Source organism: Dunckerocampus dactyliophorus, chromosome 9, assembly GCF_027744805.1.
Source record: "Dunckerocampus dactyliophorus isolate RoL2022-P2 chromosome 9, RoL_Ddac_1.1, whole genome shotgun sequence".
NCBI lineage: Eukaryota > Metazoa > Chordata > Actinopteri > Syngnathiformes > Syngnathidae > Dunckerocampus > Dunckerocampus dactyliophorus.
The window spans coordinates 16,961,996-16,989,465 of record NC_072827.1 but is presented as its reverse complement, the minus strand read 5'-3'; the positions used below and the strand labels follow the sequence as shown (position 1 = coordinate 16,989,465).

The 27,470-nt window shown below is 39.7% G+C and overlaps 3 protein-coding genes across 4 annotated transcripts in view; 2 read left to right on the top strand and 1 right to left on the bottom strand.

Annotated features, from left to right (window-relative positions):
* Window positions 1–288: 288 nt before the first annotated feature.
* Window positions 289–6,407, bottom strand: LOC129187884 (putative methyltransferase DDB_G0268948). Its single transcript, XM_054787665.1, has 7 exons — window positions 6,384–6,407; window positions 6,175–6,305; window positions 5,793–5,953; window positions 4,622–4,838; window positions 4,335–4,438; window positions 3,524–3,661; window positions 289–2,070 (listed from the first exon to the last, which is right to left on the bottom strand). Exons 2-7 carry the CDS (start codon window positions 6,283–6,285, stop codon window positions 1,980–1,982), a joined length of 822 nt encoding a protein of 273 aa, XP_054643640.1. The 5' UTR covers window positions 6,286–6,305; window positions 6,384–6,407; the 3' UTR covers window positions 289–1,979.
* Window positions 6,408–11,478: 5,071 nt separating this feature from the next.
* LOC129187615 (olfactory receptor 49-like) lies at window positions 11,479–12,417 on the top strand. Its single transcript, XM_054787151.1, has one exon. The coding sequence runs from the start codon at window positions 11,482–11,484 to the stop codon at window positions 12,415–12,417; it is 936 nt and encodes a 311-aa protein (XP_054643126.1). The 5' UTR covers window positions 11,479–11,481.
* A 1,265-nt stretch (window positions 12,418–13,682) lies between these two features.
* adarb1b (adenosine deaminase RNA specific B1b) overlaps window positions 13,683–27,470 on the top strand; it is a 142,941-nt gene continuing 129,153 nt past the window's right edge. Inside the window, exon 1 of one of the 2 annotated variants that reach the window (XM_054787924.1) lies at window positions 13,683–13,853. The gene's annotated coding sequence lies outside the window, so the exon portion shown is untranslated. The remainder of the gene's footprint in view (window positions 13,854–27,470) is intronic. The other variant, XM_054787923.1, reaches the window with a different exon arrangement.

Sequence of the window (27,470 nt, the reverse complement as noted above, 5' to 3'; positions counted from 1 at the left end):
TATTGGGCTTGCAGCTGATGCTAGCTTGACCTCATTCATAGCCTTTTCCCTGGTCATGCTGAACCTCGCCTGCACCTTTCCCCTTCGTGTTGGTACAGTGTAATTTGGATCGAGGATTTAAACAAAGTGTAAAAATCCTTTTACTGTCATAAAATGACAACTTTTCTTGTTAGATTACAACTCTTTTTGACTTTATCCCTGTAAAATTACTGCTGATTTTACCCTTTTTTGGTGTTAAATTCTATTTTTAGAATGAACCGACAAAACAGCCTCCGTACCACAAATGGCCCACGGGCCACACTTTGGGCACCCCTGTACAAGAATTAAAACAGAGACAGTCCAAAGACACTAGTCAAAAGATCCTCTATACAACAGTAGTGCTCTGCTGTTTTTTTTAAAGAGGAAAGTGCGACCTGTTGGCCATTTTCGGTCCACATGTCATTTGTTATTGGCCCTAAGCATATGCTAAAAATACAATTCTTTTGGAGATCGACTAATTTGCTTTGTCACCTATAAAACAAAGCTAAACTGTGGATGTTTTGTTTAGATAGCTGCGCATGCATCATCTGTGAGCTCAGTGCTTTGAGGTTGGGGCTCTGAAGTTCTTCCACACCAAACACATCCAAGCAAGCCTTTATGGACTTGGCTTTGTGCACTGCGGTGCTGCCGTACTTGACAGTTTCCACTCGAGCCAATAAGGTCCAAAGCGAGAGTGATCCAGCCTTTACAATCAACTTTCTTCTGCTACATTTTTTTTCTCGTAATTACGCCTTTATTCCCATAATAGTAGGACTTTTTCCCCCAACCTAATTTTAAAAAATTACAACTTTATTTTGTGTTGTTTTACCTTTAGTTGTGCCAGGCATTAAAATGGATCAGTAAACTGAAGAAAGGGTTGCCTAATATCATTTTTTCCTTGACTGTATATCACAAAGCTGAGATGCATTTTTTCCCTTGAAATATATATAACTTCTTAGCATATTAGAAAATATCAAAGTGGCCCTTGCATCCTTTCACTTTTCTGTGACCCTCAGTGGAGAAGGTTTGGACACCTCTGTCTAAATTGTTCACAAATAAGTTGTTGATAAAAACATGTGCGTTTGCCTCAATTTTTTGTCCTGTGTTTTAGTCAACAAATTAACAAATCAACAAATTAAAGGCAGAACCATGAACACATTAAATGATCTTGAAAAGTAAAAAGTATCTGAATCGGTATTGATTTCTTCAATACTGGCCCTGTACATCCATACCATCGATAGCAAAATTTGTAGTCATGTATCAGCCACCACTAGCATGGATTGTAGTCCATTCTGAGAGGGCCCTGCCTCACCATGCCTGTTCTAGTTCATCCCTATTGTCTTTGATGGGTTTCAATTTCCTCCACACCGAATTCATCCAAGCATGCTTCAAATGGACCCTGCTGTCATCAGCATGAAACTGTCCGAAAATAAAAATTCGAGGTGAGCCCAAGCCCTGATCGATTGATGAAAAAGTGTGTTTGAATTTGTTGTCTTTGTCGTGTATACCTCTGGCAGTGTTATTCGACTTGAGTGGCTCACTCATGTTTAATTTAATCACAGTTCGAAGTGTACAACAGAGTTTCTTTGTCACTGTTTTTATTTATTTCTACATAACCTAATACATCAGTGACAATTACAGTGTGCAACGGTCAAAAAAATACAATGATTCAATGGCGCCCTCTTGCGGCAGCTAACATTTTTAGGCTGGCAGCAGTAAAAACAACTATTTTACTACCGAGCTCCTGAAGTAGAATCAAATATGTTAACTGGTTCAACTACTTCAAAAGAAGCCATTTTCCAGAGACAACATTGGTGAATGGCTTACTCGAGTGTGGCCTTCATTTTTAAAAAGAAAAGAACCGTTTGGACCAGAAAACAACATATCAAATAACTTTTTCAAATGGTTGCACATGCACTCTTCACCGTTACATTTTAAAATTGTAATAAAAAATTGCTTCACTACAAATCATTTTCAGCTAATATGTAAAAATACCTCACACCCACCATTACTTCTGTCTCTGCAGACGTCACCTTCATTACAGACATCAACCTGGGGTCAGGAAGACAGGGAAATGTCTCAACATGTTACACTGAAACCTCATGTAACAGACTTATCATGCAATATGATCCATGGTAGGAGAAAAGCAAGCATATTAATTAAATAGAGCTGCAACACTTGATTAATCAATGATTAATCGATTATCCAGTTAATCAACAAATGTTTTGGTATGTGATTTTTTGTTTTTAATTTCCTTAGTCACACATCAACTTTGACCTTGGAAAACAGTGATCGACAATTTTGCCTCTTTTCTGATATGTTATGGACCAAACCATTAACTATTTGTGTTCATTTTGATTTGGTCCGTCTAGGGCAGGGATGTCCAAAGTACAGCCACTTTTTTTTTTATTGGCCTGCTGCACATTCTAAAAGTATAATTTAACAAGAAAAAAAAAGGAAAAAATAAGCAGTAATTTTACAAGAATAAAGTCAAAATATTAAGAGAAAAAAGTTGTAATCAAACAAAAAAGTTATAATTTTACTAGAATAACTTGGTAATATTATGAGAAAAAATAATGTCACTTTAGTAGCATAAAGTTGAAATGTAAAAGAAAAAGATTTAAATTTTTTTAAATGTTATAATTTATGAGAAAAACAAAACAAAGAATTAAAGAATACATTTTCGAAAATTTGGTTGGTGAAAATATAGTTATAATGTTAAATAAATAATAATGTGAAAATAAAGTGAAAATATCATGGGAATAAAATTCGAATTAATAGAAGAAAATTTACAAGATGAAAGTTTAAACAGCTTGGAAAAAAAATCTGAAAAAAACAACAAATTTTATGAGAATAAAGCCAAAATATATATTTTTTTAAGTACACACATTTTAACAAGAAAAAAGGTGCAATTTTACGAGAATAAACTCGTAATATTATGAGTACAGTTGAAATAGTAAAGAAAAAAGATGTACTTTTTAAAAAGTTGTAATATAAGTAAAAAACAAGACGAAATGAAAGGGAAGAGGAAAAGTTATATTATGGGAATAAAGTCAACACATTATGGGAATAGAGTTATAATGTTACAAAAATAAAATGTACAAAGATTAAGACAAAAGTTGAAATATTTGGAAAATTAAAAAAAACAAACAAACAGCAAAATGGGAGAAAAGAGTAAAGGCTAAGATCATACTATTAATATGCTTTTTCACCAATATATCACAAAGCGGAGATACAGTTTTGTCTTAAAACATACAGTATATATAACTTCTTAGCATATCAACGTGTTGGTTTACAAAATATCAAATTATCCCTTGCATCCTTTCGTTTTTGAGTATGTGGCACTCACTGGAAAAATTTGGACTCCCCTGGTCTAGGGCCTAACCGATTACTCGATTTAATCAAAACAAGTTTCAGATTAATCAAAAATAATCGTTAGTTGCAGCCCTACAGTATAATTGAGTCTTATGCAACACGACAGGTGAAAAGCAAGCACGTTACGTACCTTTGACAGATGTCATGTGAGAGTTTCATGGCCTTCTGGGGATCATCTCTGAGCATAGCCTGGTAGCTCGAGAAAGACTCTACCAAGCCAATGTAGCTGCACAGGGGCATGGGTCTTCTCACCCACACACATTCATGCCTGTCGTGGGTACAATAATTATAAAACAACATAGGGTACACATGCACAAAGAAAAAAAACAACAGTACAAGTGGAAAAGTGGCGGGGACATTGAACGAGTTCATGAAAGTTTCTGAAGTCTATTCCAGTCTGTTCTAGTCATGCACACATCCATGGCATGTCCGACATGATAAGAGGGAAAAAAAGCTGTGTAGAAGTGATAGGTTTTTGGCTTCTTACTTTGTCTTTCTTCCTGACATCCTTTCTCAAGTTTACAACAATTAAACTGGAGGCTAACTAGTTAGCTCGCTAGCTTGCTATATGCTATGACTGGCGGCCATCTTGTGTCCCTACAATGTGGCGTAAACAAAGAATGGGAGTGTAAAGGAGATTTATTGGGATTTTATTTCATGTCAGAGCTCTAATAATGGTGATTTTTTTTAGAAAGTTATGCTCTAACACTAAAAATTTTCAGTTTCTTACTATTATATCCTACTTCGCGAAAATTCACTATCGTGGTCGGGTCGGGAACCAATTAACCACAATGAATGAGGGATGACTGTAGTCCGTATTCAACCACAAAACAGCACGATTTACTGATTAAGATATTCTGAAAAACAGTGAGAGACGAGGGACAACTGTATTTCATAAAATAAAAAATTAGGGGAAAAAAAATGACGTTATTGTCACTTACCACTCTTTGTTAGCATAAGGAATAGATGCGTAGGCCTCTCGGTACAACTCAATAGAACTGGCACCAAGGTGAGGACTGCGGTAAGGCTGCAAGGCTGCATAAAACTGAAGATCACAAAAAAGAAACCATAGACCCTTTTTTTTTTTTTTTTACTTGAATTTTCGTCATCATGGGTGAAATAATGTACGGTAAGTGGTACTGGTGAGTTCACGATTACAGAGCATCTGTAACTGGAAATTGTTAATGATTTCTTTCCGTTTATAGCTTTAAATACGTTAAACAAACACCTCATGGCACACTTGGTTGAGTGACTGCAAGCAGCAATCGCGGTAGCTGAGCTCCATTTCAATTGTGTAGTTGAGCAGAGCTAAGCAGCCGTGAGGCTTCAGGACTCTGTGGACTTCCTGAAGAAAGCGTTGCCGGTCAAACCAGTGGAAAGCAGACATGGCTGTTATCAGGTCCACTGACCCGTCAGCAAACGGCAGCTCCTCAGCCACACACTGCCTAAAAGTGCAACGATAACAAAAGGATGAGTGAAATATTTTACAAACTGTACTTTATTTAACATTGAACAAACAGCTCTGTAGTCATTTCGTCAGTAACCCGTTTTTTATGTGATGTGTCGATGTGAGCTGCAAGAATTGATTGATGAGTCAATTATCCAATTCACTGACAACTACAGTGGTGTGAAAAAGTGTTTGCCCCCTCCCTGATTTCTTATTTTTTCCCATTAATAACAAAAGGTTTCATTTAAAAACTTTGTTTTCAGTTGTGTTGTCATGGACTAATATTTAAATTAGTTTGATGATCTGAAACATTTAAGTGTGACAAACATGAAAAGAAATTAGGAAGGGGACAAACACTTTTTCACACCACTGTACACTTGGTATTCGATTAATCATTTTGATTTAAAGACGTAAATATTACTGATTACCGCCAATCAAATGTGATTTTTTTTTTTATTTCCTTAGTCATCCATGAAAGCAGACCAATTATCTTTGTGTTTTAGGCTAAACAAGATATTCACACACAGGTCTTGTCACAAGCAAGACAGAGCCCCATCTGAGTGCTTTAGGAATGGGGTTGAGAAGAGCGTGAGGCAAGAGAGAAGTCTCCAAAATAAGTTCAGTCAGTCCAATAAAAGTTACATTTGTCACTAGTCACTTTGTTTGGAAAAACAGAATCTAGTGGGATCTAAATAAATGCTAACTATAACTAAGTTGCTAAGGCACCTCTGATCCCTCCTGTTACATCTTCTTATTCTCTGGCAGACTGGTTATGTATGAGGTGTGTACTGTACGGAGTTGGAACGACAACCTGCATTCACATCCATTAATGAGGGCCAACAGGTACAGTAGTGCCAAATCTATTTGTGGCGGACCAAATTTATTTGTGTCGGGCCACCACAAATAAATGAATACATGAGAAACACTGAATTCTCAGGAAGCTGATGCTTACCTATATGTAATGTTTGGCTCTTTAGCATGCTCCAAAGCCACCTGCAGCTGGGCAGGGCTAACGTCTGTTCCCACCACAGAAGCAAAGTATTTAGCCAGCTGCACGGTACCTTGCCCCGACCCGCAGCCCACGTCCACTGCAAGCTCTAATGGGCCACCTTTCTGCCAAAATGTTTGATATGTCGTAGGGGTAAGCAAACTATTCAAAACAAAACAATAGTATAAAAACACCTGCATTAATCAAATTATATTTCTAATATTCTGCACTTTTCGTCCAAACTACATGAAGGACTTTAAAATGCACATTTACAGTACAGCGAAAACAAGAACATTCTTGGTTTGAGAGAAGGAAGGGCACATTTGAGAGCACCCTCTTGTTTTACCTGTTTTTCCACAAAGTCAATCACATGCTTTATCAGGTGATCCGATGGAGATACCCTGTACTTCCAATAGCAGGCAGCATGCTCTTTGCCTTCAAACAGGCGGTGAGCCATAACTAGTTGAGAATGCACACCTGAACAGGAAAGATACAAAATAAAAAAATGAGTTCCTTTACATGTACTTTTTCACTGAAAAAGTCAACTGCACACACCCGTAAGTTGGACCCTATTGCCCCCCCCCCCCCCCCCCCCCCCCCGCGCCGGAATCACCCCCACCCTCCGCAATCCACCACCACACACATACAAAGAGGGAAACAAACAATGGGGCTCTTGTGAGATGGGAGGTCTCATCATGTTTGTTGGGATGTGGAATGTTTGGCAATGAGAACCTTTAAAGGAACAGCATCTTGTTTCAATGTATTTTTAACCTTAATGTACAAAAAAAAGAATTAAAGCTCAGCATGTTCCATCGTCATTTTAGAAAATAAAAAAAATGAATAAAAATAACAATTTAAATGAAATAATAAAAAGATCACTTAAATGCATATGTTTAACCGAGACAATGTCCACACGACTACAGATATTTTTAAAATGCATATTTGCTTTGGCCTCTCATCCACACACACACACACACACACACACACACACACACACACACACACAAGTATAGCACTAATCTATCTGCGGCAGTCCAAATTCATCTACGGTGGGTCTCCACAAATGCATGCATCTATGAGAATCACTGGGAACTGAGAACCTCCAGCATACCCGCGACCCTGGACAGGATAACCGGCAAAGAAAACAGATGGATGGATAGCTTTAGAGCGGACAAAAAACTCAAAGTCTTCCAAAATAATGAACATATTCAAGCACATAACATGCATAAAACATTGTATATGCAACACTGGAAATATAGCACAAATGTACACATAAGGCAGTCGTGCACCCCCCCCCCCCCCCCCAAGCGTATACAAGTGAAATTGCGTGCTGAGTACGACAAATTCATACATGTTGGTAGGTCTGCACTAATATTGAAGGTCCTCCCTGCCTCTCACGCCCACCCTGACAGTTCACCGCGCCCCACTATTTGAGAAGCACTGCTTGATCAGCACACATTCAATATACTTTAAATGAGCAGAGGCCGAGCCAAAAAGTGGTACAAAGCTCCTCAATATCAATCTCATTTCTCTCAAAATGCAACTCAAATACCTTCCTCACACTCTTCATATTATAGTCATTTTACCGTCCTTTAACAATGACAACATACTGGAATGGGGAAGAGAGATGATCACACAGATGACGTCGTGGTGTTTCCAACTGTGAACTCCAGAGCCAGTGTTCTCTGAGAGAAACAAGCGACTACCTCTCTCAAAACAAGCCCAAAACAACAGGGAACTTGGGAATTTAGAAGCTACTTTACGAAAATAACAAGCCCAAATTCATAGCGTACCTGGCAGCAATAGAAGCTACCGCGTGTTCCCCAGGTATGTGGGCGGAGACAAACGCAATCGATCACAGACTAATGGATCGGGATTACTGTGGATTCACCCATTTGTATGTGGAATTACGCCATAAAAAATGAAATAAGCAATATAAACGCATTTTCAAATATTCATTTTTTTAGGCCTGATAGATTCAAACTCTTATTTATTGTTGGAAGTTTTACTCTTCCAGCTGCCTAGAGGGCACCAACATTCGAACATACGACTAGACACATTATATCCCGCCTATTCCTCCTTTGAGTACGTAAGACGTAACATAATAATGATAGCGATGTGGCAAAGTTTACCTAGTAACGCTAGCTATCATTGAACGCGTCATAACCATAGACTCCAAACTGGCGGTTGCTTCTGTGAGAATTAATTAATGCACAGTGTAAATTACTTGTAGCATTAATTGTTCAGGAAGCAGTATCAATAATGGAATTGAAATTGAAATAAACCTGGCAACCCTGCTGCTGTATTTATGAATGATGTTACATGTTTTTTTTTAATACCAGAGGTTAAAACTAAAACTGCTGTTTTGCTCATAACGTCCATTCAGAAAAGAATGGACATTATGAGGTCCACGAGGTTCAGACCACTATGAAATGCATTGCAACAGATGTTTGCATTATCTGTTGTGTGATGCGACAAACAGACAGTAAGGGTGCAGTGTTAACTGAATGACAATTATTATTTTAGTCTTTGTATGACCATGACAAAAGAAAACCAGCGTCACCCTTGGCAAACCACTGGTTCAGAGTTTCCACAAATTGATGGATGTGAAGCTGAAGGAGATTTGTAATTCAAAAGATGAAATCGCACAGCATCAAAATACCTTCATGGGAGAATGAAACTGCCAAAAGTTGCGCACTGTAGCAGAAAGCAAAGACAGCAACACCACTTATCACACCGACTCTTATATAAAATAAACTTACGCACTTAATGTGTGTCAAAGGCAATACCTAGATACAATTTGTGAGTACATGCATCCCAGGAGCCCAGTCAACTAAAGGCCAATTATCTCTGTATTTCCAAACCACAACTGTTTATTATTTGTCGAAGTTTGTTGCTCAGTCGTCTCAACAATTTGCTACAGACAGCAAAACATGTTTGTTATCCCGGGTGGCCCCTGAGACTCCTGTGCTATTAATTGTTCTCAAGGGAGAACAAAGATAATGACCTGTTGACCATCCATTTTGTAGAGCACAGTATATGCAATGCTTGATTTTATATTTTCATCCAGAGACCGGTTTAAATAAACTAAATATCACAGTTGCATCACGGTTTGTCTTGTCGTGTCTTCTCAGCCCATGAGGTTAACTTACTATAAAATGATTAATGTAGAATACATTTTGTTGGTATCTTCGATTTATATGACACTGTTCTGTCTTTTTCTGCTTCGATTCAGTCCATCCATCCATTTTCTATGTCGCTTATCCTAATTAGGGACGCGGGGGTATGCTGGAGCCCATCCCAGCTGACTTTGGGCAAGAGGCGGGGTACACCCTGGACTGCTCGCCAGCCAACCGCAGGGCACATATAGACAAACAACCATTCACACTCACATTCATACCTATGGACAATTTAGAGTCATCTAATATGCATGTTTTTGGAATGTGTGAGGGAAACCGGAGTACCCGGAGAAAACCCACACACGGACGGGGGAGAACATGCAAACTCTTCGATTCAGTCATGCGCAAATTTTTGCCGGAATGTAACCCCAGCTCTTCTTACATGAGCTGTACAAATGAAAATCCTTCCATCCATCCATTTTGTATGCTGGAGCCTATCCCAGCTGACTTTGGGTGACAGGCGGGGTACACCCTGGACTGGTCGCCAGCCAATCGCAGTATTGAAAATCCTGCCTTTACAAAAAAATGTATGCAGTTTTATGTGTTTTATTTAGAACTGTAGTGCTGTGTTGCATTATACTAAAAGGTCGAATGAAATTCAACAACATTGTTTGAGTATGATTATGATTTGAGTATTGGGCCGCACGGTGGTCTAGTGGTTAGCACGTTGGCCAACACAGTAACAGTCTGGAAGACCTGGGTTCGTTCTCCCTTGGGCATTTCTGTGTGGAGTTTGCATGTTCTCCCCGTGTGCGTGTGGGTTTTCTCCGGGTACTCCGGCTTCCTCCCACATTCCAAAAACATGCAGGTGAGGTTAATTGGTGACTCTAAATTGTCCATAGGTGTGAATGTGAGTGTGAATGGTTGTTTGTCTATATGTGCCCTGCGATTGGCTGGCGACCAGTCCAGGGTGTACCCGCCTGTCGCCCGAAGTCAGCTGGGATAGGCTCCAGCATGCCCCCGCGACCCTAATGAGGAGAAGCGGTATAGAAAATGGATGGATGGATGTTTGAGTATGAGGTCGAAACGACCTCAAAAATTTGTGTAATAACTATAAAAATATTAGGACCAGTTTATGTTGACACTCCTTGGATGAGCTAACTGCTACTAATATTGTGAAAATTGTATTTTTTTCTCATAGAATTGCGACATTATGCTTTTTGGTCGTAATGTTACAATTTTTTAATATTAATATTATGACTTTATCCTAATATTTCTATCTTATTCTTGTAAAATGATTGTGCTTTTTCCATTTTTCTTGTTATTTTGGTTAGTTTTCTTGTTTAATTGTGCAGTTGTCCCTCCTTTATTGCGGTTAATTGGTTCCAGACCCAAAAGCCATAAGTGAATTTCCACAAAGTAAGATTCAATATTAATATTTTTGTACTTAGAGCATAGATAACCTGTTTATGACTTTCTAAATACAATTTTCACCATTATTATGGTCATGTACACATGAAATAACACCCCTATAGTCACCGTTATGCACCTATTATTCTTTGTTTACAACTCATTGCTCAACTGTAATGCGCAGGCTACGGGATCACTGCAGGGACACAAGAGACAGGCACCACTTTCAACATAGCATGCTACCCAGCTAACTAGATAGCCTCTAATTTATTTATTGAAAACTTAAGGGTTTCAAACTGAGTGAGGAAGAAGGGAAAAAAAAGGAAGTCAAAACCTTACCACTTCCACATCGAATGGGAGGATAACTTTTTTTCACTATGTCATGTCAGATATGTCATGGCTGACTCCATGCAGTGTGACGGTAATCTCATTTTATGTCATGTCTCATCAATGTAACATTACTGACATCTAGTAGCCAGAATACTACATATAACTTGTCTTTCAATATTTTTTGATGAATAATAGTCCGTAGTCAACCACAAAACAGCAGTCAATAATTAATTACGTTTTGAAAAACCACAATAGAGTGAGAGAGTGATGTTCAAATCACGATGTAGACACGATGATGACTTTTTCCACCTATATCACAAAGCTAAGATGCAGTTTTTTCTTGAAATATATAACTTCTCAGCATGGCGTATATCACAGCTATCATGAATCGCTGTTTTAATTTGTTTTAAAACCATTTTCATCAAGCGCCACATACAATTTATGAATTGTCTTCATCGTTTTTGTCTTCCAACAGTGATTTAGAGCATAAAACATTATTTTTATTTGACTGGCACCACCATGTCCCTCTTGGGCTCTCAGCGGAGAAGCATGATGTAAGACTGGGTTTAGCCAAACCTTGACTGAGGCCAACATCTGTTATGTCTTTTCACGTCAACATCCCGTGATTGGTCTGTTTGAATCCCAAAGGTCATTCTGTTTCATTGAAAAAGGTTTTACTGCAACTTGCTGTCTCTTCACATGCTCACTCTGTGAGGAGGATGCGCGTCTCACTAGAATATTGGTGTTGAGGGTAATTTTTTTATAGCATGATCCTTTTTAAATGTGTGTTTTATATGATGGAAAATGTTTCTGTTGTCACAATGTTTACCCTCTCTGGTTTAAAGTTTACATACGTGCAAAGGATGACCATTTTTCTGCTCACGTTACTATGGTATATTATAATCCTACTGAGCAATTTCACCATGATTGTTGTCATTGTTATCGACAAAAAACTGCATAAGCCAATGTATATATTCTTGTGTAATTTATGCATCAATGCTGTGTATGGATCTGTTGGCTTTTACCCCAAATTCCTTGTGGACCTTCTGTCATCTCATGTCATTTCTTATGCTGGATGCATGCTACAGGGTTATGTAATTCACTCATCATCTTGCTGTGATTTTTCCATCCTAGCTCTGATGGCTTTTGACAGGTATGTGGCTATATGTCGACCTCTGGTTTATCACTCGTTCATGAGCAAGCGGAGGGTTTCACTCTTTGTGTTTTTCTCCTGGTTCATACCTTTATTTTGTATGTTTATGAACACTGCCGTCCTGTTAGGAAGAAAGTTATGCGGCTCTCACATAAACAAGGTCTACTGTGTCAACTGGATGGTGACTAATCTGGCCTGCTCCCCGCCCACTGCCAGTGGTATCGTTACAGCGTTCAATATCGGGCTTTATTTTGGACATTTTTTGTTTATTTGTTGGTCTTACCTGTATCTGGTAAAAACGTGCATTTCGTCCACGGACATGTGGAAGAAGTTTATGCAGACATGCTTGCCACATTTAATCTGCCTCATCACATTTACAGTGACTGTGCTTTTGGATCTGTTCTACATGAGATTTGGTTCAGCTGCATTGTCTCAACATCTGCAAAATGTAATGTCGATGACATTTCTACTTGTTACTCCAGTTGTGAATCCACTCATCTATGGTTTGAACCTTACAAGCATTCGCAACAGGATGTTGAGTATTTTGTATACTAAAAAGAAGATAGGTATATTTTAAATGGAACCAGTGGTCCCGGAAAATGCCTTGTTTAAACCCATAATGCGAATATGTCCGACATGAAGTTTCTGAATGACGTTTTCACTTTAATGCTTAAAGATCACAATGTAATTACTTCTTACATCACATAGCTGGTTAAATTAGTTTCTGCTCTGTGTTTCTAGCCTTGCAATTTGTATATTTTACTGTATATGATATTGTATGTTTTGTCAATAATGTCTTTACCAGAGTAAAAGTTAAGACACAATTCTTTAATGAAGAATGGAAGACTTTGTTTTCATCATGAATGCACTTGAATGTGGACTTACCCTGACTTGCACGGCAAAGATAAATTCCATTTTATTTTTTAAATTTCAACAATTTCATTTTTACTTCCCATTGTTATATTTGTTCATTCTATAATTTGTTTTGGAAACATCTAAAGAATTGCCTAAAGTGCTTTAGGCTTTTTTGACGCAATCTTGCGTCAACTGTTGGCCTTAAATTAGTTTTACCCTGCGAACAAGCAAGTCTTTATCATCATTACTGGTTATCACATTATATTAATTGTTCATGTTTCTGTCAACTTTGACTTCATTATTGATTTAGCTATTTTTTTGGTTGCTATTTTATTAATTTTATTATTGAACAAGCTATCTACAAACTACTACTACTACGACTTTACTACTACACATTTTATGTTATGCTTTTCTTTTACTATTAAAAAAAGCTAACCTGGCATTTTATATAAATGTAAATTCTTTTCAATTATAGTATATATATATATATATATATATATATATATATATATATGTGTGTGTGTGTGTGTGTGTGTGTTTGTGTGTGTATAGTAGTTACTATATAGTAGTATATAGTAACTGCTGAGACATGAAGAAGTGGTAAGATTAAATAAACTTTCGTTCTTGCCACTACTTTTCGGACATGTTGAATTGTGCAAGTGTGATGTACTTCAATATACCTTTTTGTGTTGAAAATAAATTACAAACATTACTCAGTGATGTTTGTGTTTGGTTTTATTTGCTGTACCTTTGAATTAGGAAAGTGTTTGGTTTATGATCAGAAACAATTCTAATCCATTATAATCACACATCAATTTAAATTTAAGGAACTACTCATTTTCAGTAAGCGATGGGACAGACATTTTACTTTTAATACCGTCAGTACCTTCTGTGTGGAGCTCACGTCGACAATGGACTTTTTAGAGCGAACTCCAGCTCGCGAGGTGGCGTTAGTGTACTGCTGCGTCTGGCAAGCCTGACACAGCAACAAGAAGAAGGTCGTCAGTCTTGTGCACACTGCAGCACATACATACATGCCAGCGTACTACTGCTTCATCTCTTCTGCTTCCTTCCACGCCACCGTCGGACCACCGCAGACAGACAGACATCAAGTATCAAGAGGAACCGCCGTGAAGATTTAGCGATCTGTTTCCACCCGTGAGTAAGCTGCTCGTATGTTTCTTTTGGGGGCTGCGGAGGATGACAGAAACGCTTGCTAATAGTGTCTCTTTCTGCCTTTATGTAATACCACACGGGGAGTCATATTATAGAGTGAATCTCCAGGCTAAGTGGTTAAAATTCAGCATCGCTGGCCCGCCCAAAATGTTAACTTGTGTAATTTCGCAGTGGAATGGTGGTGCGTGGTTTTAAAAAAAAAGGAGACGGTCGGCTTTGTGGCTGTCATGTCACCTCAGCTTTACCCTGACAGTGCTGCCTGCTGAGGTCCGCTAGGGATACTGCATCACTCAGCTGATGAATCCTCGCACTCAAGCATTAACGTTGTGTTGTTGCAACACATTGGTGTGTTATGCAGGTGTGAGATGATGTCTCTATACATTGGGTTCTGGAGGCCTGGGAATACATTCAATGCTGCATGCCGGGGTGCATGGAGGGGTCTGAGGTCCCATGAAAAAACATGATGGTCGGTCCCATTTGGGGCGGGAGTAGCCCCAGTCCGTAAGGACTTTGGCTTCTGAACCGCAGGGAGAAAAATGGAAAAGAAATTGCAACTAGTTGTTGGGGAGACGCTCGTCTGCTTCCTGAATACTGTTGAGGGAGCCTTGAGCAAGGCACTGAATTGATTTTGCGCTCTCCGAACCTGCGGAGATCCTTACAAGGCTGTTCTACTTGAAGATGAAATTGCACACAAACCTGACATAAATATCGTGGATTTATTGAGTCGCTCTGATATGCGCTGTAAAATAATTTCCAGTGGAAGTCATTATTATTGATGTGCTGTGTGGCAAAAACACATAAAATTTCTGCTAATTCCAATAACAATGGTTACCTTTCCTGTCTGCTGCCATCTTGCACATTAATTAGGGTGGGAAGCGCCTGGAACGCCTTCTGTTTTGCTTCTAACACACACCAGCCGCAAAGCAAGAAGCTTGGTTATGGGGCCAAATGACTCCACGTGAGTGAAACGTTAAGTTAATTTTGCATTGCTGTCTAAAAATCATGTAGCGTCCAAGCATCCCGACGGTTATCACTGGCATATGTTTCAATGAATGCAAGCCACTATTTGCCGCAATTTTTCATGAAGTTAAAATTGTACAGTTATCTTTTTTTTTTTTACAGTTATGTTTTTACATGTTTCATATTCCTGCTTTATTTGCACACCTACATTACAGGCCAAAAGTTTGGACACACACAACACAACTGATGGTCCCAACCCCATTAATCAGGCAAGAAATTCCACTAAGTAACCCTGACAAGGCACACCTGCAAAGTGAAAACCATTTCAGGTGACTTTTGGAGATTTTGGAGAAAAAGACAACGAAATATAAGGAGAATGTCGAATGGGGTGAGTCATGTCCGTCGAAATATTCTGATATTATGTTTCCTTGTCGTCAAAGCTTACTTCTGGTCACGTGACAGCGACGGGGTGGCCGACAGATGGGTGAAGTCATCATTTCTGAAAAGCAGCGGTTTGCCTGTTTTATATGAAAACGACAAGCCAGCGTTCTAGATTTTCCCACTCTGGAATCACTCTGGAGTTAAAAAAAAAACCAAAACATTTCAGCACACCCAGAACGTCGTTTCTGTGTGGATGTGTGTTTAGTATCTGGTCAGACATACGCAAGTGCCAGCAAGACACGGTGCATGCTTATCAAAAGCGCAGTGAAACATTTTAATGACATTTTAAATTGTTTTCAAACTAATTGTGGTCAATATGTGCGTAAATAATAGATAGCTATGTATCTATCTATATCTGTATACATATAGTCTTTCTTACAGTATATTAATTAAAATTGTTTTCAAGTAAAAAAAAAAAATCCCTAATTTTTAAGGTGTGGCGGATTTTATTTTTTAGTGGCGGGCCGCCACGATCAGTTACATGAAGCGGAAACCCTGCATGTGCACATTGTTTTGAGACCAGCAAAATTATCTTTTTTATTTTAATTTATTGTGTGATTAATTAATTCATTTATTATCATCCTAGTGCCTAGAGACCACGAAAATCTTGTCACATTTTAATATTGCGAGATCTTGTGACACCCGTAGTTATTATAAATGTTTTCCCGACGGGACCTGAAATAGAGCCAGACAGGAAGTGATGTTGTGGGTTCAGAGTTGAGTCTCGGCTTTGCGTGGGTAACAGCCGCAAAAGTAGCCATTGTTTTTATTCTGGGTTTTTATGATAATTCAAACCTGCAATAAAAGTCTGTTGTCACGGTGTGTTTTGAATGCCTTACATTTGTCTTTGAGTTAATTTAGCCAATTTTATGCTTGAAAATGCTTGAATTAGCCAAAAAATATGTAACATTTGCTTAAATATGCATCATTTTTGACCTAATAATAAACCACAAAATAGCATGATTTATTAATTCATATTTTTGAAAAATGGTGATAGAGTGAAACCACGAAATTCAAAGCGCAAATTGGCAAGGGACGACTGAATATCAAAAAATGCTGCAGCATTGCTGTGCTTGCTGAGGTGACACATTTTAAGTGGATAAAACAGCTGAGGACAAGTCAAGGTGTGGTGTGTGTGTGTGTGTGTGTGTGTGCATGTGCGCGTGAGTGTTTACCTACATGAAAACTTTTGCCGAATTCAGCTGAACTTCCCCTGTCAAGAACGCTGCATGTGGCCATGAAAGTCCACTGGCTTTATGTTAGTAATCCCATGCAGCGGTAGTAAAAAGGCAGCTACTGCTCTTCCTGAGGCTAATATATTGTTGCTGACTGTAAGTGGAAGTCTCTAGTTATGTTACTGTGATGCATAACTGGAGGCAACAGGAACAGTAGCCATCACCTTCACTCAGCCATATGCTCCCTGCCTTGAAGACGTTGTTGTTTTAGCCTTGATGGATGCACCATTGCTACGTAACCCTCAGTCGAAACCCAATCCATTTCTTCACCGTTTGCGGGCTGATGGATGCAGATGAGGTTACATGTACAAAGCCAACCATAGGGAATTGGTGTCAGTTATTATTGTGACAAGGACTCAACCCAGCTGCTTAAAGGACTTTGCTCCCTTCTGCAGATAGAAATGTGTAGAATAGATGTAGAAAAAAAGCCCTGATGAAATTGGTACAAATATTTTATCTTATTATTGAAATCTCAACTGTAACATCCATTCTTTTTCTATGCCGCTTATCCTCATTAGGGTCACGGGGGTATGCTGGAGCCTATCCCAGCTGACTTCGGGTGAGAGGCAAGGAACATCCTGTACTGGTCGCCAGCCAATCACAGGGCACATATAGAGAAACAAACAACCTTTCACACTCACATTCATACCTATGGACAATTTAGAGTCACCAATTAACCTAACATGCATGTTTTTGGAATGTGGGAGGAAACCGGAGTACCTGGAGAGAACCCACGCACGCACGGGGAGAACATGCAAACTCCATAGAGAGATGCCCAAGCGTAGATTCAAACCCAGATCTTCCCGATCTCCTGACTGTGTGACCAACATGCTAACCACTTGTTTCTTTTATTAATGCTTGATTTGCACTTTGCGTGATTGTGTGATTTAAATAAATTATATATATGTACAGTATATATATGTGTGTGTGTGTGTGTGTGTGTGTGTGTGTGTATGTATATTGTTATGCTATATAAATTAATCCCAATGGGAGGATTTTCTGGGCCGCACGGTGGTCTAGTGTTTAGCATGTTGGCCACACAGTCACAGTCTGGAGATCGGGAAGACCTGGGTTCGATTCTACCTTGGGCATTTCTGTGTGGAGTTTGCATGTTCTCCCCGTGCGTGGGTTTTCTCTGGGTACTCCGGCTTCCTCCCACATTCCAAAAACATGCATGTTAGGTTAATTAGTGACTCTAAATTGTCCATAGGTATGAATGGTTGTTTGTCTATATATGCCCTGCGATTGGCTGGCGACCAGTCCAAGGTGTCCCCCTCCCCGTCGCCCGAAGTCAGCTGGGATAGGCTCCAGCATACCCCCGCGACCCTAATGAGGAGAAGCGGCATAGAAAATGGATGGATGGATGGATGGGAGGATTTTCTTATTCCACTACTGTAGTAGACTACTGTATCATTATGCTGCATGTATCACAGCACAAATAACCAATCCACACAAAAGCTGCCAAAGGAGAAATGTCAGAAATGGGTCAACACAGCAGGCACAGTTATGAGTTCTGTGCCTTGCTCAATGACAACTCGAGAGTGCTTAGGAAGAGGAAACCGATAAACAACCCTTTGCACTTTCCAGTGGTAATAAACAATGTAACAATTTGTTTGTACAGGGTCTGAAAACAAATTGTCCTATTCAAGGCTTGCTGTATTAAGTGCGGCATCCAAAAACAACCGTTAAGAAAAACAAAACAAACAAAAAAAAAAGAACAAGCTTCGAATGCATTTGCCCGCCCTATTTTACCAATTCATGCACTCTCAGCTTTTGTGTAGCACAAGGGAATAAGTCCTATTTTTTTTGCATGCCATTTACTGCTGAAACTGCTAAAAGGGCTTCATCAAACTAACTAGTCCATTCAAGCAAGAACCTTGAGCTAAAGAATCCTACATTTAATTTATACTGTTGGGTAAGGAGTCAAGATACTTTGGGTCCTCAGTTGTCCTATTCAGTGATGAGAGTAGTTTGGACAATGAGCTATGAATTTGGACGAGAGCAAGGGTTAGGGGTTAGCGCAAATAAAGCTGCATGACCCCAGCTTGCGTGACTGAAACATTCTTCGCTTCCCTAAGGGTCGCCACATCAATGCTGCTACATCACCCCTGCCATCAAATTATGGAGAGGAGTGAGCCGCAGGTTGTGGACATTATTCATGCGCTATACGTAAAGAGTGTGACACACTTGCTTATGAATAATGCACCACTCTGATTTTAGGGAAGACCTACAAAAAAACAAAGGTGTTCCTAGTCAAGTACATATTCTAAGCATGTGAACATCAGCTCACCCCATTTAAATGAAGGGGCAGTCTGCACCTATTTTAAGAAATATGGAGTTCTCTGTGAAAACACACGAGAGGGCAAATGCACATGCCAGACAATGTTAGCATCACAGCACAGATGTGACAGTGGAGTCAGTGTTGTACAGTCGCGTGATGAGGCACGCCAACACCTTCACAGTACAGTATACGTATTACAGTTGTTCCTTGCCACGTTGTATTTCGAATTTTGTGGCTTCACCCTATCATGGTATTTGAAAAATATATATTAATGAATAAATAATCATGTTTCTTGGTTGAATACAACCTATTAGTTTAAAAATATGCACATTGTAGCAAATTTTATTAAATATTTTCAAGCATATAAATGGCAAAATGAACTAAAATACATATGCCTCTATAAGGCAGTCAGAAGACACATTCAAAGATGTGAAGCAATGTCGTGTTCTGCACTGGTGACTATCTAACAATCGTACTTCCTTTTAGCGGTGTCGAAGCTACAAAGCAAATAATTGAGGTCGCGGGAGGACTAGATATGAGCTGGAAGAAAAGAACAGCAACGAAAATACTCAATTACCTCCAATACGGCTGTTCAATTGCCCCAAATCAATCCCGCATAAGACCCTCGCTCCCCCCGAACTAAACCTTTTCAACGCTTTGCACTCCCTTAAACCCGTCAACAAAAACAATCAACCATAAAACTTCAACATCCCGTATGACCCACAAAACTCCCACTCTATTCCCCCCCCAATTGTCCCCAAAAATAAGGAAAGGCAGTGTACAGTTCAAGCATTGGAGTGAAAGCCGCCCACTCACGAACGCGCATCCACTGGTGCGATCCACCTGGCGTAGATCCTTCTGTCCAGTACTCCATGGGCAAAAGGTAGTCCAGTCAAAAGGGAAAGTCAAAACTTTAGTTCATTAAGTAGTTTGTGAAAAGTTCTGACCCCATGGTCTAAACGCCAGCTCGCAGGATCCCAGGTTGACGTGTGACGTCACTCTTTCCACCTCTGGGTGATTATACATGGATATAGCCTGAAAATGTTCATACCGTATGTATTCACCTGATGATAGACAGTTTTCTTCCAGCTGAGACTGAATAGTGACGCACTTATGGCCATCTCTCAACTCAGCGATGGATTGATGTGGCCATTACAACTAGGTGTCAGTACTGTAATGTTACTGTAATGTTAAATGAGACATCCAAATACCAGACTTGATTTCTGGAACAACAGGCTTTTATTGCAGGTTTGAATTATCTCACAACAGTCACAGTGTTTCCTAATAAAAATACAAAAACCCAGGCTGCTGGTTCCGCACTCACCCATTCCAAGCTAAAACTCAACTTTGAACCCCCGACATCACTGCCTTTCCTCCTGCCGCTCAGCTCCCTTAGGGAAAAATACACAAAAATGAATCATATGTTTTAAATCAGTGGTCCCCAACCCCCAGGCCGCGGCCTGGTACCAGGCCGTGGGTCATTTGGTACTGGGCCGCACAGAAAGAAAAAATAATTTCCATTATTTCATTTTTTTTATGTTTTATTTTGAAAAGTGGCTGGATTCTCTCTGTTACATCCGTCTCACTTGACGCATGTCCAATTGTGCGTGTGCTAACTTTATCTAATGCCGCACAGATAGACTACTACTGTATTTTAAAAATTTTTCTTTTACCTCATATTTGGTCTCAAATGCTGATACTATGTGGGAATGCATAAAGGTAAGTTTTGATGACTTTTTGAGTGCTAATGTGGACATTTGTCTCAAGTTAATTCATGCTAGCGCACTGCCTTTTACCACACACGTCAAACAGCCATGTAATAATCTCTTTAGAAAAACTTGGTTGGAACTTGAAGTGGTAGATGGTGGGTCGGCATTCATTTTGTGGTTTTAATTTGATAAATTAGTTTTACACAATACATCATAAAAAAGATAAATTACATTGCTATAATGTACGACCCCCCCCCACTGCTCACTGTGGATTTTTATAAGGTATTTTTTCAGCATATTGTCACGTATTGCTGGATTGACAGAAGTGTTTTATTTTGGAGACAGGAAGTGTTTCACGACACTGTGACGGAGTGCTGCTCGCACCTGTTTCGCCACTGCTTTATGGTGACTTTCAACAAGTACTGTAGTCTTACATAAGATTTAGTCATTACTTGAATAGTACACACAGTAATAGCTGTAAGAAAATGTTGGCTAGGCATGGGCCGGATGAGATTCTGACGATATGATAAATTTAGGCAAAAATATCACGGTTTCACTGTTTCGTGGTATTATAATTACAGCTCTAAGATGTTATTTTGAAATATTTGTATTGAAAAGAAGAGAAAAAACTTTTCTGTTGAACAGTCATTTTAAACAATATAATAGAACATGATGAAAGTGGAGCGTATGTATTTAAAATAACAAAAAGTAACCGAATGATTTCTAAATAAATAAAATGCAGTTCTTAATGCAGTCTACTGTGGCTAATTCTGTAACTCATGTCACAAGACCATAACTATTTTCTTAGGAAACCAACAAAAACAATGGAAACTGCAAATAATGCAATCACTGGCTCAATCAGTGGCTCAACAAGATCATAACATGAAAAAAAAATCCTAATGTTACGTTATTTTATGGAATGGTGAATGTGCAGGTCACAACTTGTCACAAGTGCTTTGGAGTTGTTGGATTATGTATTAGCTGAGTTTTTATTCATTTGGTTGTGTCACCAAGTTGTGTGTGACAGTCAGAAGGCTAAGCTAATAGCCTGAAAAATAATTGAATTCATTGGACGAGATGACCAGCCTTTCTCAGCAGTGGAAGACACCGGATTCGCCGAATGCTCTCTCACTCACCTGGAAGTCCTGCTAGAGCTCCACCAATGTACTCTCACTTCCAAGTAAATGACACTTGGATCTTAAAAGTACAAGATTGGACATAACTTGCTTTAAACATGAATCATATCTGATTGATGTTAACATACTCTTTATTCTCAATGCAGGTTTAAGTTGGGCATTTGACGTTTGACATTTTATTTTGTCAACCACACGGAAAATGAGCAACCAGCTAAGTGACTAATCTTTGCTTTCAGAAGGTCAAGAATGGATTGCTACTAAAACCGTGTGTACGCACAGAAGTAAAACATCGTGTACACAAAATTCTGACTTACTGTATAAAAACATGTGTATATACACCAACATATGAATTGGGGTGTATCTTTTAAAATTGAAACAGGAGTGGAATAGTTACAGAACGATAAGCGTGCACTTGTATGAAAAGGGCTGTGCAGTAATCCCTCGTTTCCAGATCTGACCGTGAGAAGTGAATTTCCGCAAAGTAGGGTTCCTTATTTATAAATCAAATATGAATATATATTAATATATAATAAATAGAAATATAGTTAGAGCATAGAATACCTGTTTACGACTTCCTAAATATGTTTTTTAACATTGTTAGAGACCTCTAGGCATGAAATAGCACCCCTATAGTCACCTTTACGCTTTACGCTACCAAATATACAGTACAGACCAAAAGCAGCATTATCAAAAAACATAAAATATATAAATATAATATAAATAATATTATGTTTATATTCAACCACGAAACAACATGATTTATTAATAAATATATATTTGAAAAATCATGAACGATGTGGACTGTTGCTACAACTAAACATGGTTGATTGACTTTATAAAAGCACAAGTAACGTGACTAGTTTTGCGATGAAGTAGATAAATAATTTAGGTTTGGTACGAAGTGGAATTAAATGTGTGTGAGTCACCTGGCTTAATTTCATCATGTCTCTTTTTGAGTCTCCAGTTCTCACTGCATCCAAAATGTGCGTAGGCCAGTTCTAGAGTTTGTACGTAGGTATGCACATTCTCCTGCCAAGTCCATCCATCCATTTTCCTCCGCTTATACGGGTCCGGGTCGCGGAGGCAGCAGTCTCAGTAGGGAAGCCCAGACCTCCCGGTCCCTAGCAACCTCCTCCAGTTCCACCGGGAGGGGACACCAAGGCATTCCCAGGCCAGCTGTGAGACATAATCTCTACAGCGTGTCCTAAGTCTGCCCCGGGGCCTTCCCCTGGCTGGGCATGCCCGGAACACCTCACTAGGGAGGCTTCTGGGAGGCATCCGGACTAGATGCCCGAGTCACCTCAACTGGCTTCTCTCGATGTGAAGGAGCAGTGGCTCTACTCTGACTCCCTCCCTCCCCGAGCTCCTCACCCTATCTCTTAGGGTGAGTCCAGCCACCCTACAGAGGAAACTCATTTCAGCCGCTTGTATCTGCGATTTCGTTCTTTCGGTCACAACCCAAAGCTCATGATCATAGGTGAGGATGGGAACATGGATCGGCCGGTAAATTGAGAGCTTTGCCTTCCGGCTCAGCTCTTTCTTCATCACGACGGTCCGGTACAGCGACCGCATTACTGTAGATGCTGCGCCGATCCGCCTATCGACCTCACGCTCTAACCTTCCCTCACTCGTGAACAAGATGTCGAGATACTTGAACTCCTCCACCTGGAGCAATCCACCCTTGTCCGACTGAGAACCATGGCCTCGGATTTGGAAGTGCTGAGTTTCATCCCAGAAGCTTCACACTCAGATGCAAACCGTCCCAGTAAACGCTGAAGGTCCAGCCCGATGAGGCCATCAGGACCACATCGTCTGCAAATAGCAGAGACGAGATCCTAAGGCCACCGAACCGGACTTACTCGACGCCTTGGCTGCGGCTAGAAATTCGGTCCATGAAAATTATGAACCGAATCGGTGACAAAGGGCAGCTTTGACGGAGGCCAACGTTCACTGGAAACAGGCTGACCTTACTGCTGGCAATGCGAACCAGGCTGCTGCTCCAGTTGTACAAGGACCGAATGGCACGTAATAGCGCGCCACCAATCCCGTACTCCCGGAGCACACCCCACAGGACACCGCAAGGGACACGGTTGAATGCCTTTTCCAAGTCCACAAAGCACATGTAGACCGGTTGGACAAACTCCTAAGTACCCTCCAGTACCCTTGCAAGGGTGTAGAGCTGGTCCAGTGTCCCACGACCGGGACAAAAACCACGTTGCGCCTCCTGTAGCCAAGGTTCGACTAACGGTCGTACCCTTCTCTCCAGCACCCTAGAATAGATTTTCCCAGGGAGGTATGCTTGGCTTCTGCCAAGTTCTTATTCATAAATCACAATGTTGGCATACAAATGTGGATTGCGCCACTTTCAGGCCCTGTTTTGTACATGTGCAACCTTTTTATAAATGAGACCAGAAGACATTTGTTTCAATGCCATTGTATAGAGTAATGTTCCATGAAAAAAAAAAAAACAGGCTTTGTTGCAATCCTTTTTTTCTCTAACCAGCAAACTTGATGGTACTTTGGCAAAATTCCACACAATCTACAAAATTCCTCAGGAAACAATCAATCATCATATCAATTGTTTGTGCTTATCCCATGTGTGATGGTAGCGATAAAGGCTAACTGGTGAATGAGAACCTTTTGTGCACTTTTCAAGTAGAAATTGTACGAAATATGCCATTCCAAAGGTACTGATGAACGTCATGAGATTAAATTTGATGTCTATCCCTGTACCTTCCCCAACTGTTTCAGACAGCCTTTGGAACATATGCACCAGAGCAACCAAGCACAGAGGCTCCACGTTGTAGCAGCTCATGTGCATAAATCACCTCAATAACATGGAATTTGTCATGATGTAGCTGCAGACGTATTCACTGCGGATTAGCCTAAGCCCATCAATAATGCAGGCTGCATGGAGTAGCTGTGAAAACACGTCTGTCATTAAATAAGATCAACTCTGTTTCCTGAGTTGTTCCTGAAGGTAGAGTCAGACAATGACTAGATGCCAGCTTGTTTTTCTTTTGCGAAACTTTTTTAAGAGCCTCTTCTGAAGCTAAATGAATGAAGTGCTGAACCTTCACTTGGCTTTAATCCAGTACAACAGTCTCTTCTGTTATCTCATCCTCTCCTTTACATACACTCTTAAAGTTTGCACTGGACCTGTTGTGATACAGCTAGAAATAAAAGACAAATGAGTGGTGCATATTAAGAGAAATAGAGAGCCTTTCTTTCTGTCAGTATGGTCAGTGCTTGTTTCACATCAAGCCGCTTGTTTTGTCTGCGTTGGAGTAACTAAGGTCAAAGCATTCTTTAATAGCCTAATAGAAATCAGTTAACCGCATTGCCTTCTGGCTAAATGGAAAGGCACTTGCATGTGCATTTGTTATTTTAGTTTTCTATTACTTCACAGCCTATTCCTAAATTGTGTTTTTCTTGTCTCTTATGGCTGCATGCCATCAGTTTTTCTGCACGTGTAAGCCTCCTTTTCCTCGTTTTTTGTGGCCCCAGTATTTTAACAATGACGAGAAAGAGTTTCAGGAAATGTGCCACTAAGTGTATGATTGAAGAATTGGATTCAGCTTTCACGGTCAAACGTCTAGGTCAAATTGAACTCTGTCCCATTTTTATGAAAGCGGTTTAACTTGTGATCTTGAAAAGAATTCTATTAAGTCCGGCTGAAACTAGTTTCAGAAGCGCACTGGGGTAAAGGCAAGATCAGTGTAAAGGAACACATCAGTATCATGGCTCAGGTGGTAGAGTGGTTGTCTTTATGCCTTCCAGTTGCTGGTTCAATCCTCATTCCTCCCATGACCATATCAAAGTATCCTTGGCCAAGGTACTGAACCCCTAGTTGCTCCTGATGTTGTGTTGTCAATAGGTAAGTGTAGTAACCAAAGTGCTTTGAGTACCTTTTCAAGGCAGAAAAGCGCTATACAAGTCAGTCCATTTACCATTTGCCATCATGAACCCATGCAAATGCCTTATTAAAAAATAATTACATTATATTTTATAATGTAAATTACCTTATGTCCAAAAGAATGTCAGTCAGTGTCATCCTGATTTTCTGCATACTTTTTAAAAATTTGCTTAAGCTTTGGGCAAACTGTACAGTATGCTTGATCTTATACATTTTGTACTTTTGTAGGTAAATATGTATTTGATCTGTGCTAAAATAATGGGTGGGTTATATTTTCCTGTTTGGGAATTTCAGTGCTCGTGCTAATGTTGCAGCAGTTTGTTGCTCTTTGGTTTCCAGTATTTTTGCACCGCTCAGGGAGTGATTGTCTGTAATGATATAATAAACCAATCGTGGCTGATGCTTACTACTGTTGACAATGTTTGTTTTTCCAAATGTGCCAACAATGCTCATTGACTGGGGACATTTGCATCTTCTCTTGGCCAGCTATTAGCAGAGCTTATAGCTGCACTGAAGCTAAATATCATTTAGGGTCTTTGGGAGCAGAGTGGGGCAGATGCTGCAGTCTATGGGGGCATATTTGTGTACTGCGCTCACTCACTGGGAACATTTTAATTTAATCCCTATGTTTCTATAAAACAGGTCCAGATTTGTTCTACCCCTGGGCCATTTGCTTATACAGAAGCCACTGTGGTGGATCAGGATAGACGTGTTGCAGTAACAAATGTCAAAATGTGCATCCTCTTTGGAATTGTTTAATCATTTGTAGTATGAAATAGTTCTCTTCAGAGGTTTTTATACAAGTGGAATATAAATCAATACAAGGTAATTGGATTTCTCATACCAGGAACATGGTTATTACGTAGTCATTATAATTGAAACATACATGGAGATGGTTATTTTTTATAAGAATTTTGTATTTGTAGTAATTTGCTGAATTAAATCAGTTATAAATATTTCAAATTTAGGAAATGTACTATGTTGAAAGATTAGTAATACAACAAGTCTATCTTGGCAGTGCACATATACAGTAAGTAGTTATATTATCTTTATATTATCTTTAGTAATAGTAGTTGTTGTGGAAGTAATAGTAGTAGTAGTTGCAGATAAGGTTGGCACTAGGGATGTACTAATCCACATTTTTTCACTTCCAATCCTGATACCTGAATTTGGATATCTGCTGATACTGAAACAATTCCAATACCAGAGCTCTGTTTGCTTTCATATGCAACCCTGACAAAAGAATATCAGCAAATGTAGCGAGAAGAATATCAGCAACTGTAGCTGTCTCCACACATGCAGGGCACACACACACACACACACACACACACACACACACACACACACACACACACACACACACACACACACACACACACACACAAGCTGGCAGCCTTATGCATTCACGATTTCATGGACAGTCGGACAACACAGAATTCATCAGAACATCGCAAATTACTTCCGGGTCGCTACATTATCATTATTGTTGGTTTTATGTGAGGTTGTAATGAACTCCTCTCTCCAGGCAAGTATGACATTGTAGCGATTTGGGATCTCTCGATCCGATCTTCAGGATCGGGATCTGCTGCCCATCAGCTGTATTTTGAAGATCGGATAATATTGGCTTCCGCTACCAGATTGGACCGATCCGGTTGCCGTATAACGTTCATAACTCAATAATAATAATAGTGCAATAATGTACCTCAAAGCTGGTTGCCACTCAACTCCCGCCACCAGCAAGAAGAAGGAAACGCAACACCACAGTGTAGGGCAGGGCAATATGGACCAAAATTCATCCAGTGTGACTGTGAAATAAATACCTGGATACTGGACAGTGCAGGTGAAGTTTCCCGTTGTTTTTTGTAAGGGAATCAGTTATAAATAATAATGCTGACATACTTAAGAATAAATTATCAATGAG